The sequence below is a fragment of the Ctenocephalides felis genome, unplaced genomic scaffold (assembly GCF_003426905.1).
Source record: "Ctenocephalides felis isolate EL2017-DRISC unplaced genomic scaffold, ASM342690v1 CF-g0.4_SCAFFOLD_01604, whole genome shotgun sequence".
Lineage (NCBI taxonomy): Eukaryota > Metazoa > Arthropoda > Insecta > Siphonaptera > Pulicidae > Ctenocephalides > Ctenocephalides felis.
In genome coordinates, this window is record NW_020537758.1 from 49,171,048 (window position 1) to 49,185,161 (window position 14,114).

Here is a 14,114-nt window from a genome sequence, read left to right on the forward strand (position 1 = left end):
AAGTAGAATTTGAGAACCTTATTTTCGTGGTTTTGGACGAAATAAAATATCATGGTTAATAGAAGAATTGGTGAAGCATTTATTAATATAACAATATATTAAAACATGTCATAATTCAAAACACTTGTTTTTAAAGTGAGGTATATTTTTATGGTTATTTCCACTCTTGTGAGGATGGATTCTGCTATCCTGGACATCTACGAGGAGTACTATGGACATTTGACTTCTAGGATCAAGGATATAGAGTCTTGTCTTCTTAGGATCTCTTCATCATGTGGTGATTCAAGGCTAAAAGGAGTCACAGAGGTTAGTGGTATGAAATCTTAGTAGGACGACTGATGAATCTTGAGCAGATCTCAGATCACAGATTATCACTTGGTACATGTTCTAATACAAGTTTCTAGTAGAATTTCATGTATTATTCAAAAATAAAATTTGCATTATCAATGCAGACAACTTGATTGATTATCAGGAGAAAAACAAGAGGGATTAATCAGGATCAACAATCTAATTGTAAGAGACTAATAACTGTAAAAATAATTTAAGAATTGTGATTGTGGCGTCATTCGTACTTCAAGATAACTGTAACAAATGGACCAATTCCGCCATAAAATAGACCAATGTTATAACAAAGCTATGCTATGTAGCAGTTTTCATATAAAGTGGTACTAAAAACTGTCAAAAACCTATGTGCTTGCTGTGTAGTCAGGCGTTTGAAGTAAAAAACCTGACCTAGAAAATGCACAAATGTCAAAAAAAAACATTCCATCATAACTTTGAGATATGGTTTGATAACATATGAAATGCAATTTCATTTTATATGTGGAACGCTTGATCGAAGAGCAAAAGCTTGGCATCTTGACAGTATTTAGCAGCATTTTGTATGAAAACTGGTACGTAACATAGCCTTGCCATAACATTGGTCAGAATCGGAGCATACATTTCAATTCCTGTAAATTTCATGTGTTAATGGTGCATTATAAGAACCTGGGACCAGATACAAATGAAATTGGAATTTATGTGAATTATGGAATGGAATTATCCATTACCCATAATAAAGTAATATCACAACTGTAACTACAAGTTGGTTCTAATACAGTAGAACTCCAATTAATCCGAATTAATGGGGACCGGGACCGCATTCGGATAATCAAATATTCGGATTTTTTTTAAAAAATTGCCATTGGAGAGAAAAAAAAGTTACGGTTTTGATCTTGCAACTATTTTTTTTATTGAATTAAATGAAAAAACATGACATTTTCACATGTTTTAAATATAAATAACATGTACTTATGTACAAGTTAAATAATAAAATTATTGTTTTGTAAACATTCCGTCAAATCAAACAAACATGTGCCTACACTGGCTTTAGCTGGTGGAAGATAATAGCGCACTTAGACTTTTTTTTGGACAATTTTTTTCTGAAAGTGATTCGGATAATCGGGGCGATTCGGATGTCGGATTCGGATAATTGGAGTTCGGATGATTTGAGTTCGGATGATTGGAGTTCGGCTAATTGGAGTTCGGATATTGGAGTTCTACTGTATAAAAAAAATCTATTATAGTCCAGGCGCTGTAGGCATCGGTATGCATATATATGAGCAACCGCCAACTCTCTTCACATTTTTTATTTGAGATAGCCATAAAAACAGAAAACCCATGTTACCAGTTGGTTTTTGTTCGTTAACATTTGCTTTTTAACCATTTATAACCTGCGCCGAGAGTTTCACAGCGCTTATATTAAATAAAATATTGATATATCAATGATCTAAATAATATATTATATTATATGATGTTATTACGAATAAAAATAAAACCTATAGTTTTATACTGGCTACGTCCGCATGGAGGCTTGGGTCAGCAAAAGGCAGGTACAGGGAATACGATCAACGTCGAAGCTGGCAACATGGATTTTTCTTTTATTTTTGCATCTCAGGTAAAAGAATCTGAAGAGAATTGGCGGTCCTCATAATATGCATACTCCATTGCATACAGCACCCGCTCTATTACATATTACACAATAATATCAGAAGTATTACTGAATTCACTCACCTTTTGGTAACAAAATCTTGAAGATTCACAAAAAATATATCTATATCAGTCAATCTTTTCACTCTTTATCAAAATAATAGCTGAATCTCGTAGGAAACTAAATCATGTCATAATTGAAATACTGAAATGAAGCTACATTTATAAGCCCGAATAAAACATTTCACTAAGCAGGTCCAATAGAATCTTATAAGAATTAATTTACGATGTGCGAAAAACATGCACAATATTGATAAAATTATAAAAAGATTTCAACAAAACACTGTATTAATATATAGATTTTCCAAGATAAAGTAAGATTAACTAACCATAAACAAATGTGAGCGATTAAAATACATTTGCTGGATTTGGTTCCAGGATATGTCAAAAATATTTGATTCTAATAGGTTGGTAAACATTAAAAATTGATTATAAAATGGTACAATATATGTTGACTGTGAAGTTAGTATTAAACCTTTTTAGTTTTGAAATGTTCATTTGACATTTAAAATAAAATAATAATTAATTAATAAAGATTAATTTAAATTTTAATGACTCTAACCACTTAATTTAAAGTGTGTGCATTCAAATTGGTAAAAGTAAAAGTGAAACAGTGTTGACATTCTTGGACTATTTTGTTCTACATGTTTGAGTAAGGTAAGAATTTTTATTTTGGAATCTTACTAGAGTAAATATTATTTATTAATTTATAAAGTAATTTATTACTTTTCTTTTATAACGCATAATATTTTATAGTCACTCTATGACCTTATCTACAAATTATTATTAATGTATCACCATTTCTCATAAGATTTTTTATGACTTTGCATCATGAGCTGTTTTATCCTAGATTGTCTATCTGACATAATCTAGCAAGGTATGTAGTTTATTCAAATACAATTTATCTTAATGTCTTTACCACGTATTCACCCCTAGTAATTAATGCTACGGCTTTCATAAGATTTTCATTTTGGTAATGTATTAAGATTGTGATTGATATCATTTTTGCATCAATCAACGAATCGCTAATTCTGCATTGGCTGCCTATAACTTTATGATTGCGTATGTTCTTATAACTTCTCGCATAGCCTAGATATGTTAACTTTTATTAATATAATCTAGGTTATACTACTACTCTCATAATTTTTTAATATTCTTTCCAAGAATCCTTATTTCTACTTGTTTGTTTTTAGGTTTTTGTAGACAATATAAAAACGTTTTTTTTTGGCTATTTAATCAATTACAGTAGTTTTCTTTCTGCACATATTTTGCAAATCAAAATATTTGTCCAATTTTTCTGCAAATATTTGTTTGTACGTAATGTATAATGTTGCAACAGCATAAAATAAAATTTTAAAATAAGACGTCATCATTGTGAACAAATACATTTTTTTAAATATATGAATTGATTATACATAAAAGGATAAAATATATAAATCATAACATTTAATAGATTATATTCTTATTGATTACATTGAATTTTACCTATTAACATCCAGCACCTTTATATCTAATTAACTTTATTCTAAATTCAAAGAATATACTACAAAAATGAAAAATGTTTCTGCTTGAATCATAAAGTTTGAATTTTGTACAATATATTTTCTAGAATTCTTATCTATTTTAATACTTTCATAAACTGGCTCATATGATAACAATAAAATTGACTTCATTATGCAATGTCCAGTATAAGGACAACGTCAGATTAATAAATCCGTTTTAATTCATAGTAAATGTGCAACAGTTTAATATATTTCTCCATATTTATAATGATTGATTTTTTCGCACAGACTTTCTTAAACTACTCGCATTTGTTTTTTACTGTAATCATTATTTGGTTCGTTTGATGAATTAAATATAATGCGCTTGTGAACACTGAATTTGCTCTGAAAATAAAGATATTTGTTAAATGTGCAATATTTTCATGTAATCAGTTTTTCTCATAAAATAAGCAACAAAACTCACTGTCCCTCCTTGAAATACTCTTTCAAAGTATTACTAAATCTTTTTGAATACTTCACAAATTCACGTTTACGTTGCTCCAAGGCTTGCTTTGCTGGAGATCCTGGTAGAAAACCAGAAACATCATTCACAGCATCCAGAAGCTTCTTTATAGCACTGGCAATTTCCCTATAAAAAGTTATATTTTGACATTCACGTAACAATAAGGTTACTTAGATTAGTTTTACATTTAATTAGATTTTTACTTGATACATACTTGATAGTTTCAAGAAATGTTTTTCTATCTGTAATCTCATCTGGTATTCGACTTAATATCCGTTTTAAAGCAGCCGATTTTCTGTTTAATTCTTGAAAGGCATCTTCGGAACGACTTAATTTATATTCTACAACTATTAAAAAATTCAGTTAATTTTAGAATTACAATCAGTAATTCTCTAATATTTTAATAATAAATTTTTCTATCTCTAATTTTCTTTTCATACCATCAGTGTCTGAAATCTGCCCTTGCAATCGCAATATGCTTTCATTGACATTAAGATTGACTTCAGCTCGTCTCAATATACCTTGCACAAGTTCTAGACTTAGGCCTGGGTGTGCACTTTCGGCTTTTGTCAATGCTGATCTAAGTGTTTGTGAAGCGGCCCTGTCTCTTCTTTCAAGCTGTAAATTATTGTTAATCATCAGTAATCATAGATGACACAAAAAACTTATTTTTCAAAATAAAATTATTGCCTTATTGTATAATAACAATAAATAATAATGAGTGGCTCGCCATAGGACAGGTCTGAAAGCTGAGTTAAACTTCAACTCGAACCAGGATAGAATAGTGAAAGCCCTTTTGCTATTACACACCGCATTGCCTGGAAACAGGCTAGTTTCAATTGGAAAAGTACTTTCGACCTATATTTTCAAGTAACAATTGATATCACTGCAGCATAATATAAAGGGGCTTGAACGACCTTGTCAATATACAAGAACGCTTTACTGTTATGCGATAGAAAACCCATTTACTGCAATATCAGTATCTATTACAATTTTAATACTTGGAATCACATTTTTATGAATCTCAGTCTTAATGAATTTCGAAATATCTACAATTGTGATCCATATATTGATCATAATCCTTTTTCGAATCATAATGAATAATATATCACTATATTTAAATAATGGATGCAATTGCTAGCCTTAATATTATAATACTATTGTAATTATTGATTGTAATCCTCTTTCTATAGTGCTATCATCTTGTTATTATATAACACTACATTTCCATATTGAACAAAATACATCCACTAAAAAATTTTTAGTCTTGATCTTGTAAAACTATTTTAAATATTGATCGTAATACTTTTTTGGTAGACCTATCATCTTGTTATAATTTAACACTATTATATTTCAATAACTGATAAAATACATCTATTGGGAAATTATTAGCCTTGATATTATAATACTCTTCCAGATATTGATCGGGTACGGTAGTCCTATCATCTTGTTATAATGTAACACTATATTTCAATAAGTGATATAATACATCTATTGGGAAATTGTTAGCTTTGATTTTATAATACTCTTGCAGATACTGATTGTTATACTTTTTCGGTAGTCCTATCATCTTGTTATAATGTAACACTATATTTCAATAACTACTAAAATACATCTACTGGGAAATTTTTAGTCTTGATCTTGCGATACTATTGTAAATATGATCAGAATTCTTTTCGTAATCCTTTATTGCTATTGAAATATTGTGTTATATTTTAACAAGATGATAGGAGTCATCTTGTTATAATATAATACTATAGTTCAATAATGGATAAAATATATCTATTAGGAAAGTGCTAGCCTTGATATTGTAGATAATGATCGTAATACTTTTTCAGTAGTCCCATCATCTTCTTATAAAGTAACACTATATTTCAATAACTGATAAAATACATCTATTGGAAAATTGCTAGCTTTGATATTGTAATACTATTTTAGATACTGATCGTAATACTTTTCAGTAGTCCTATCATCTTGTTTTAATGCAGCACTATATTTCAATAACTGATAAAATACATGCATTGGGAAATTGTTAACTTTGATATTATAATGCTATTGCAGATATTGATTGTAATACTTTCTGGGTAGTGTAGTCCTATCATCTTGTTATAATGTAAAACTATATTTCAATAACGGATAAAATATAATACATCTAATGGGAAAATGTTAGCCTTGATACTGTAATACAATGGTAGATAATATATGTTCATGAATATATAGAAAATATTGTATTGCAAATAAAAACAACTGAACATTTAGCATTATTATACCTAAAGTTTACCTGTGAAAGAATTGGGCGTAATAGAACTGGAAGCACAAGGGAAGTGACAGGAGCTTCATCGCCCATTGTCATATTTGGTGTTTATATTTGAAAATTCTTGATAAGATATAGTAACAAAATTTTCTAGCATCGGATACTATATTTAAATTTTATTAAAACCCACACAACAGTCTTTGTTTTCAATATTATTGACAAACGTTCACAAATTCCTTTCGTGCGACTGCTTTGACATTTGTGACTGTCAAAATCAAAATGTCATACTGCAGAACTGTCAAAAAGAGAAAGTTATCGAAGAAATGAATATGAAGATGTTATAAAAATTATATTGAATTAATTAATAGAAATGATATGATTTATTGGTGTATTTTATACTCTTTTCAATCGTTAACAATAGATTTTTAACAAGTTTTTCTGCAGGCACGTGCCAACATTATGTCAAAAATGACACTCTGTCTGTAGATTATCTAATTCCTAACCTCAAAAATATTTGCTTACACCCGATCATACTTCTGAGAATACTGCCTTAAAAATGAGTTATGATCTACAGAATGAAGAAAGTGTTAAAGAATATTTAGAGAATTTGGGTATCGAATATAGATTCGGTTGTTATCACGAAAAAAAGCCCGAAGTTTGCCATCTACTAGCAGACTATTTCGAAGCAATCAAAAAAGACTTCGAAAAAGCTGGCAAAGTTTACCAAACTAATTGTGATGACTCCGGACATGGTAAATCTTGTTTCAAATTTGGCAGCTACTCTCTTCTCGGTAAGGGTGTGAAAAAAACTGATCACAAAACGGCTGTGAACTACTTCGAGAAAGGATGCAAATCTGGTGATCCTGATGCTTGTCTGTATGCTGGTCTTATAAGAACATCTAATACGCCAATACCTGAAGTGGATCACCAATTTGAAAATGGTCTTCGAATGCTAGAAAAAAGCTGTGATAGTAAAAATGGCAATGCTTGTTATTATATGTCCGGATTATACATGTCGGGTTATGATAGCACTAAATTTGCTAATAGAACAAGTGAAAAGGACTCAAAGAATATTTCCAATTTTAAACTTTTGAAAGATATGAAAAAAGCATTTGAATTTTCAGAAAAAGCTTGTGCATTACGAAACATTTATGCTTGTGCTAATTTAAGTCAAATGTATCGACGAGGAGATGGTGTTGTTCAGAATGATGAACTTGCAGATAAATTTAAACAATTAACTTTAGATATGCAAGATGAAATAAAAAAGCAGCAACCAGAATTGTCTTTCCAACAGTAATGTTGTTTGTATATTTTTTTTATTCATTATAGTAATTAGAAACTATAATATGTATTATAAAGTTGTAGATGAGCATTTGTATATTGATAGTTATATTTGTTTATATATTTATAAATAAATATTAGATTCATTAAAATGATATTAGATGAATACTTGGAATTATTATTTGTATTTAAAACCCTTTTTAAATCCATTTGCTCAAATCCTTTGATATCGGAGTATTCTGAAACTTACTGTGTTTTTGGTTAGTGGACCATGTCTATATATATCATTTATCAGTTTATCTTTTGCGAATTTTCTAGATGAGCAACATCAAATATGATTATGAATACTTAATAATTATTTCATCACAGTTACAACATTTAAATAATTGTCACTACAGCTTAATATAAACAAGTATATTTTAAAAGAAAAAACAAGCAACAATTTAAGAGACAGAAAAAATATTAAAAATAGTTTCCATTTCTGCTATGAATGTTTCAATTGACTGAAATATAAAAAAAATATTTGGTTATTGACATTCGAAGCTTATAAAATTAAATTAAACTATTTGAGGATTCGGTTTCAAATATCTTCATTCAATTCTATATTTGATATCATTTTTAGTTTTTTTTAATTTGATATGATATTTTTTAATTTTCCGTAGAGTTATTGTAATCGTGTAAAAATTGAAATTGAAAATATTTACCTTTCTTCACGTTTTGAAGGTTTCTGAACATTTTGGTATACCTAAAAAAAAATGGATGTGTGTGTGTATGTATGTATGGATACAATTTTTCGTCCACGTTTTCGGGCGCACGGATCAACCGATTTGAATGGTTCAAAAAAACATTCGATTTCTATTGATAGGGAGATGTGTTGATTAAATTTTGACAAAGACAGGTCCAGCCGTTTCGGAGATACGGAGCAAAGAGTGCAGAAAATAGAAATCGGGTTTTTGAGAAGTGGTGATTAGTTTTTGGCAATGGCAGGTTTAGCCATTTTGAAGATACCTAGCTAAATGGGCAAAAAATGGCAGTTTTTTATTGAACTAAGCATCCAATTTGAATGATTCAAAAAACTTGTGTTGATTTAGAAAGTAATATTGTCACTAAAATAGTAAATCCAAAGTTAAAAACATTACTCTAACTAATTATAAGAGCTTATTTACCTTTCACCGAATTCATAATCTACTACGATTGTAATAATTTAATTGTAAATTTTTAGAATTTTATGACAAAAAAGCGCATAAAATTTAAAGTGCAAAAAGTTATATAATCACACGATCTGAAAGATTTATGGATATGACATAATTGGGAACAAAATCAAGAGCAATGTTAAAAAAGAGAACTGAATATCATATCGCGATTTAAGCAATGATGAATATTGAATTAGATTGAGGAACTAATTAATGTAGAAGTCTGAACGAAATTGAACGTATATCGAAATATATGACGAAAAGAGAGGTCTATAAGTGACTATATAAAAACTGAACAGTGATCGATTATTTCATTCTGAAACTCTCATTCATAAGAAATTAACAGATCTACAATGAAATTTCTAGTAAGTTATTAAATAATTAAATAAATCAATATGTATATTAAAAATTTATACTTTATAAATTATATAACATAGATTGTACTAGTCGTTGTTGCCTCTGCTGTTTACGGCGAAAACGATAAGAAAATCTCCAAACGCGGCCTTCTAGGTTTAGGAAACACTGGATTGCACGAACCTGGATTGGATTACGGTGGATTATCCGGCGGTCATGGACATGCATTGAGTGGCGGATTTTTAGGTGTTGGTTTAGGCGGAGGTTTATCAGGTTTGGGTTTAGGCGGTGGAATCTAGTAGCTGCTGGATTACAATCCTCTCACAACTATCAAGTCAGCCACACCGTATCTGTAAACCGAGTAGCAATTCCAGTAGCTCAACCAGTTCCAGTACCAGTAGAAAGAACTGTTCATGTCCCATACAAGTGCCTGTTGCCTACCCAGTCGACAAGCCCTATGCTGTCCACGTCCCCAAACCGTACCCAGTCCCAATTGTTAAGAATGTGCCAGTCTCTGTAGATCAGCCTTACCCCGTACAAGTACCAGTCCCTGTCAAGGTTCCAGTTATCCACAAAATAGCCGTTCCAGTGCCAGCTCCTTACCCTGTTCCAGTACACAAGGCTGTCCCAGTTCCAGTACACACCCCAGTTCTAGTCAAACATCATTTACATCACGATTATTCAGATCATTTTGGTCACCATTATTAGCAAAAATAGTCTTAAGTATTATATAATTTATAGTAAAAAATATATATTATTTAGTTAATAAAAAAATTAATTTAAACTTATGTTTATCTATTTTTTCTTAATTCGATTATTGCATTTAATAGTTAAGTAATAATCATATTGAGCAATTTATTTGTTATTTAAGCGATTGAGCAATATTTATTTTTGGCAGATTTACTTGTTTTAAATAAATTTGAGATTTTGGCAGATCAAATTCTTTAGATGGTTTAAACAAATTTCAGGAAATACTCATACTCATCATTTCAAAAAATAATCTTACACTCATGATCTTTCCAAATATGATGGATTCACAAAGTTTTCTACGGAATATTAATATTATATTTATAAAATTTATAATGATCTTAAATCATAATTAAATTTTGATTAATTTAAAAATTTGATAATTTTCATAAATTATTAATTCGATTACGTTAATAAATTTTGTACGATTATTATCGGTCAAGTCGATACGTTGGAAATGAAAGCTACAATCGCAATTTTATGTCAATTTAACAAAACTCTCGCACACATATTGATTTCAATAATTATTGTTTTCGATAAATATGAAATAATAATAAATTAAGATTGAATGAATGAAGTTGTATGTAAATTGCTCATGGATAAAAAAATATTCTAAAAGTTACAAATTCCATAATTTTTAAAGACAAAATTTAAATAAAGTTTAAAAATTCAAATAACAAATGCTTGAATTCAAAACAGTTGATGATGTTCATCTTCTACAGTTAAACTAGTTTTATTGGTATTTTGCCTTAAGGCAAGTTGCATCAATAAAAAATAAATTAATTTATGAGTGATTAAAGTATGAAAACGAACGAACACGTTAACTCAGAATATTTTCTAAGAAATTAAAATTTAAAAAAATCAACAATTTTTATAATTGAACCAGTATCCGTAAAACTTTAATGGTTTAGTGTGTTCATTAAGACCAAGTACTCTATTGTTATACCAAGTAAATAGTCTATTTTTAATTTGAACAAACGAAGAAAAGACTACTCATTTTCTCAAACTTTGACAATTTTTAAAATTAAACTACATGCCGTAAGGCCGTAATATTTCAGTCAGTTCTATAAGACCATGATATATATCACCAAAAAAAAGTTTCATAAAAATCGGCTTAATTTTTTTTCAACAGTTAATTACAAGAAAACAGCTCGGTAGATTTTCGCCTAAAACTAATCAGTATCATTCCCAACTAATATCTTTCGATAGTTTTTGATTTTTCAAAATCGATTCGGTAGTATGAGCTTAAAACGTTTACACTTTTTTCCAAATGACAAAGAAACGCACACACATACTTTTTCCAAATTTGGTCTCATTCGATTCAGAATGGCTTGAAACGCCGAGAAAACTTAAATTAGTGAATCGGATTTTTTTATGAAAACATAAACTTCTCCTTCGGGAGGTTAATAATTATTTTAGGAATTTGTTTGGACTGAACCCTAAAAAATGATCTGTTTATTTACTAATCAAAGATATAATAATTAATTAATGGAGGAACAAAACTAAAAACTATTAAACAAAACTTTTCTCGACAAACTTGTTTGTTTAATTATATGAGATTTAAATTAAAGGCAGCTCATTAAATATTTATTTTTCTTTTGCAAAAGTGAATAAAATCGACTGCATTATTTTGACAAAAATATCATTTATAACCTAATACTAATTTGTAAATGGTATTTATAATATAACAGATAACGCCATGAGTTATTAATCAAACTTGAAACTTTTATTAGATTAAAGTGCAAAAATGTAATCAATTGATTTTTGACTTACATAATCGATATTAAAGGAATAGTAGGACTGTTTCCTCCTAATACTTACAATAATAAAATAAAAATACATTTTTTTATAAATTGTTTTATTTTAAAACGTGATTTATGAATTACAAACTACATAACTATTTAATTCTAAATTATTCTAATAGTGGTGAGCGAAATGGTGATCATGATGATCGTGGTGTAAATGATGTTTTACTAAAACGGGTGTGTGTACTGGAACAGGGACAGCTTTGTGAACTGGAACGGGATAGGGTGCTGGAACTGGAACTGCTACTTTATGAACAACTGGAACCTTGACTGGAACTGGCACGTGTACGGGGTAGGGTCTGTCAACAGGGACTGGTACGTTCTTGACAACTGGGACTGGGTAAGGCTTGGGTACGTGGACTGCATAGGGTTTGTCTACAGGGTATGGAACATGTACTTTGTATGGTACATGAACAGTACTTTCTACTGGTACTGGAACAGGTTGAGCTACTGGAATTGCTACTCGGTTCACGGATACGGTGTGGCTAACTTGATGATTATGAGATGATTGTAATCCAGCAACTCCTAAGCTGCTTCCGCCTAAACCGACGCCCGATAAACTGCCTCCCAAGCCAACTCCTGAAAATCCTCCGCTCAAGCCAAGTCCATGACCGCTGGAAAATCCTCCGTGGCTTAATCCATGCCCGGATAATCCGGCATCGCCTAAGCCCAGCAGTCCTCGTTTAGCGATTTTTTTATCATCTTCACCATAAACGGCGGCGGCAACAACAACCAACACTACCTAAAAATATTAAAATATAAAGAAATATGATTCAATTACTTATGATTTGTTGCGATAATTACTAGTACTAAATTAATGAACTCGTATTTATTATATGAATGAAATTTAATTCTTCAAATAAAAAATCTATAGTTGTTCGTATGTGGAATATAACTTATCAAATTATGAGATAATAAATAAAAACATAACTAACCAAAAACTTCATTTTGTTGTCTTAAGTTGTGATGAACTAAGAATGATGCTGATTCAGAAACTAAAATCTCTTTTATATACATTTTGTTGAGACATTCTGACGACTAGTTTTTGAAACAGTTGTGACATACCCAGTTCTTCATTGAGTTATTAGCAGTTGCATAAAAGTTGAGGCTATATTAGACCAGATTATTAGTTTTTGAAATATAATGCTATTTATATTATATATTTATTTTATAGAACAAGATTTTTTTGCAATATTAGTCAAATTATTTCACAGTTTGAATGTGAAAAAAATTAGGGTTAGAAATTATTTCGTTATATATGTATATACATTTTTGCATACAAATACTAATGATAATAATAACAGTTATTCTTATTATTATATTAAATAATTTGGATTAATGTTAAAAACTAGTGGTACATGGCATCGTGCCTTAAGGTAAATTGCTGGAACTTCCCGTACCAGAATTAATATTCGAAAAAAATTAATAATCAATAAATATTGATTATTAACAATTGTTTTAAATATTTTAAAAAAGATAATTATAGATACCATTATAGATATATTCGTTCATATAATGTACAGCGACGATCTTATCGCTCAAACACTTAAAAATGTTTACATTAAGAAGAGATCGGAATGAATCCATCTGAGGATATATTTCTTACGATTGCGATATCGCATATGAAATATATACATTTTTATAAAATCATAAAACTTTGCATATATTTGAAAATTTTGAAAGAAAAAAATCTGACAATTTTCAAATTTGTTTGAACCATATAAGTTAACTTTAAAAATTAAAAATCTTGGTACGGAACCCAAAAAAATGTAACGAAATTAGTACTCATGTTAAAAATCTTTATAAAATATTTGATAATTGATGTGCATATATCTAATGATCATTTTAGACCGCCAAATATAATTTTTTTTTACATTTTTCACTGTATATTCGAAACCGCTGGACTTGTCTTCCCATACTTTAAAACTGAATTATCATTTTTCGCACTTTTTGCCCCGTATTTTTGAAACGGCTGGACTTGTTTGGCCAAAAACTAATCACACTCATCATCAGTAGGAATCGAATGCTTTTTGAATAATTCAAATCGGTTGATCCATCGTGGCCCGAAATCGTGGACAAAAAATTGTATCCAAACATACATACATAAATACACACACACACTTACATCAATTTTTCAAGGTATTCAGAAACCTTTGAAACGTAAAGATATGCAAAATTTTTTATTTTCGATTTTTTGCGATTACTATAACTTACCATACGGTTACCATAAGTTATTAAAATCATTTTTAACTCTTTAAACATGTGTTTTTTTATAAAAGATTCATCTGGATTATCAAAAAAAAATCAATTATTGATTACAAAGAAACAATTTCCAACTGATATTTTTCGAACATTTTTTAAGCTTTTAAAATTAGTTCAGGATTATTTACGAAAACGTGTATAAAAATTTCTGCACTTTTTTCTCAATATTAAAAACGTCTTTGTCTA

The 14,114-nt window shown here is 29.4% G+C and overlaps 3 protein-coding genes and 1 long non-coding RNA gene across 4 annotated transcripts; 2 read left to right on the forward strand and 2 right to left on the reverse strand.

Moving 5' to 3' along the window:
- Positions 1-55: 55 nt before the first annotated feature.
- On the reverse strand, positions 56-2,207 carry LOC113374076. The gene is made up of 2 exons (XR_003366945.1): positions 2,053-2,207; positions 56-288 (listed from the first exon to the last, which is right to left on the reverse strand). It is a non-coding gene; the product is annotated as an uncharacterized LOC113374076 (long non-coding RNA).
- A 1,325-nt stretch (positions 2,208-3,532) lies between these two features.
- Positions 3,533-6,448, reverse strand: LOC113372502 (programmed cell death protein 10-like). Its single transcript, XM_026612839.1, has 5 exons — positions 6,314-6,448; positions 4,473-4,650; positions 4,247-4,379; positions 3,994-4,158; positions 3,533-3,914 (listed from the first exon to the last, which is right to left on the reverse strand). Exons 1-5 carry the CDS (start codon positions 6,383-6,385, stop codon positions 3,830-3,832), a joined length of 633 nt encoding a protein of 210 aa, XP_026468624.1. The 5' UTR covers positions 6,386-6,448; the 3' UTR covers positions 3,533-3,829.
- A 366-nt stretch (positions 6,449-6,814) lies between these two features.
- LOC113372501 (cytochrome c oxidase assembly factor 7 homolog) lies at positions 6,815-7,650 on the forward strand. Its single transcript, XM_026612838.1, has one exon. It carries the CDS (start codon positions 6,843-6,845, stop codon positions 7,581-7,583), a length of 741 nt encoding a protein of 246 aa, XP_026468623.1. The 5' UTR covers positions 6,815-6,842; the 3' UTR covers positions 7,584-7,650.
- A 1,463-nt stretch (positions 7,651-9,113) lies between these two features.
- LOC113373907 lies at positions 9,114-9,822 on the forward strand. The gene is made up of 3 exons (XM_026614173.1): positions 9,114-9,125; positions 9,198-9,387; positions 9,560-9,822. The coding sequence occupies exons 1-3, from the start codon at positions 9,114-9,116 to the stop codon at positions 9,820-9,822; spliced, it is 465 nt and encodes a 154-aa protein (XP_026469958.1).
- The last annotated feature ends 4,292 nt before the right edge of the window (positions 9,823-14,114 follow it).

Coding starts and splice junctions, on each gene's coding strand:
- LOC113373907 (XM_026614173.1), top strand. Junction 9,388..9,559: donor TTTAGGCGGAGGTTTATCAG/GTTTGGGTTTAG, acceptor TTGCCTACCCAG/TCGACAAGCCCTATGCTGTC.
- LOC113372502 (XM_026612839.1), bottom strand. CDS start 6,385: ATGACAATGGGCGATGAAGCTCCTGTCACTTCCCTTGTGCTTCCAGTT. Junction 4,651..6,313: donor TACGCCCAATTCTTTCACAG/GTAAACTTTAGG, acceptor AATAATTTACAG/CTTGAAAGAAGAGACAGGGC. Junction 4,380..4,472: donor GCAGATTTCAGACACTGATG/GTATGAAAAGAA, acceptor ATTTTTTAATAG/TTGTAGAATATAAATTAAGT.
- LOC113372501 (XM_026612838.1), top strand. CDS start 6,843: ATGAGTTATGATCTACAGAATGAAGAAAGTGTTAAAGAATATTTAGAG.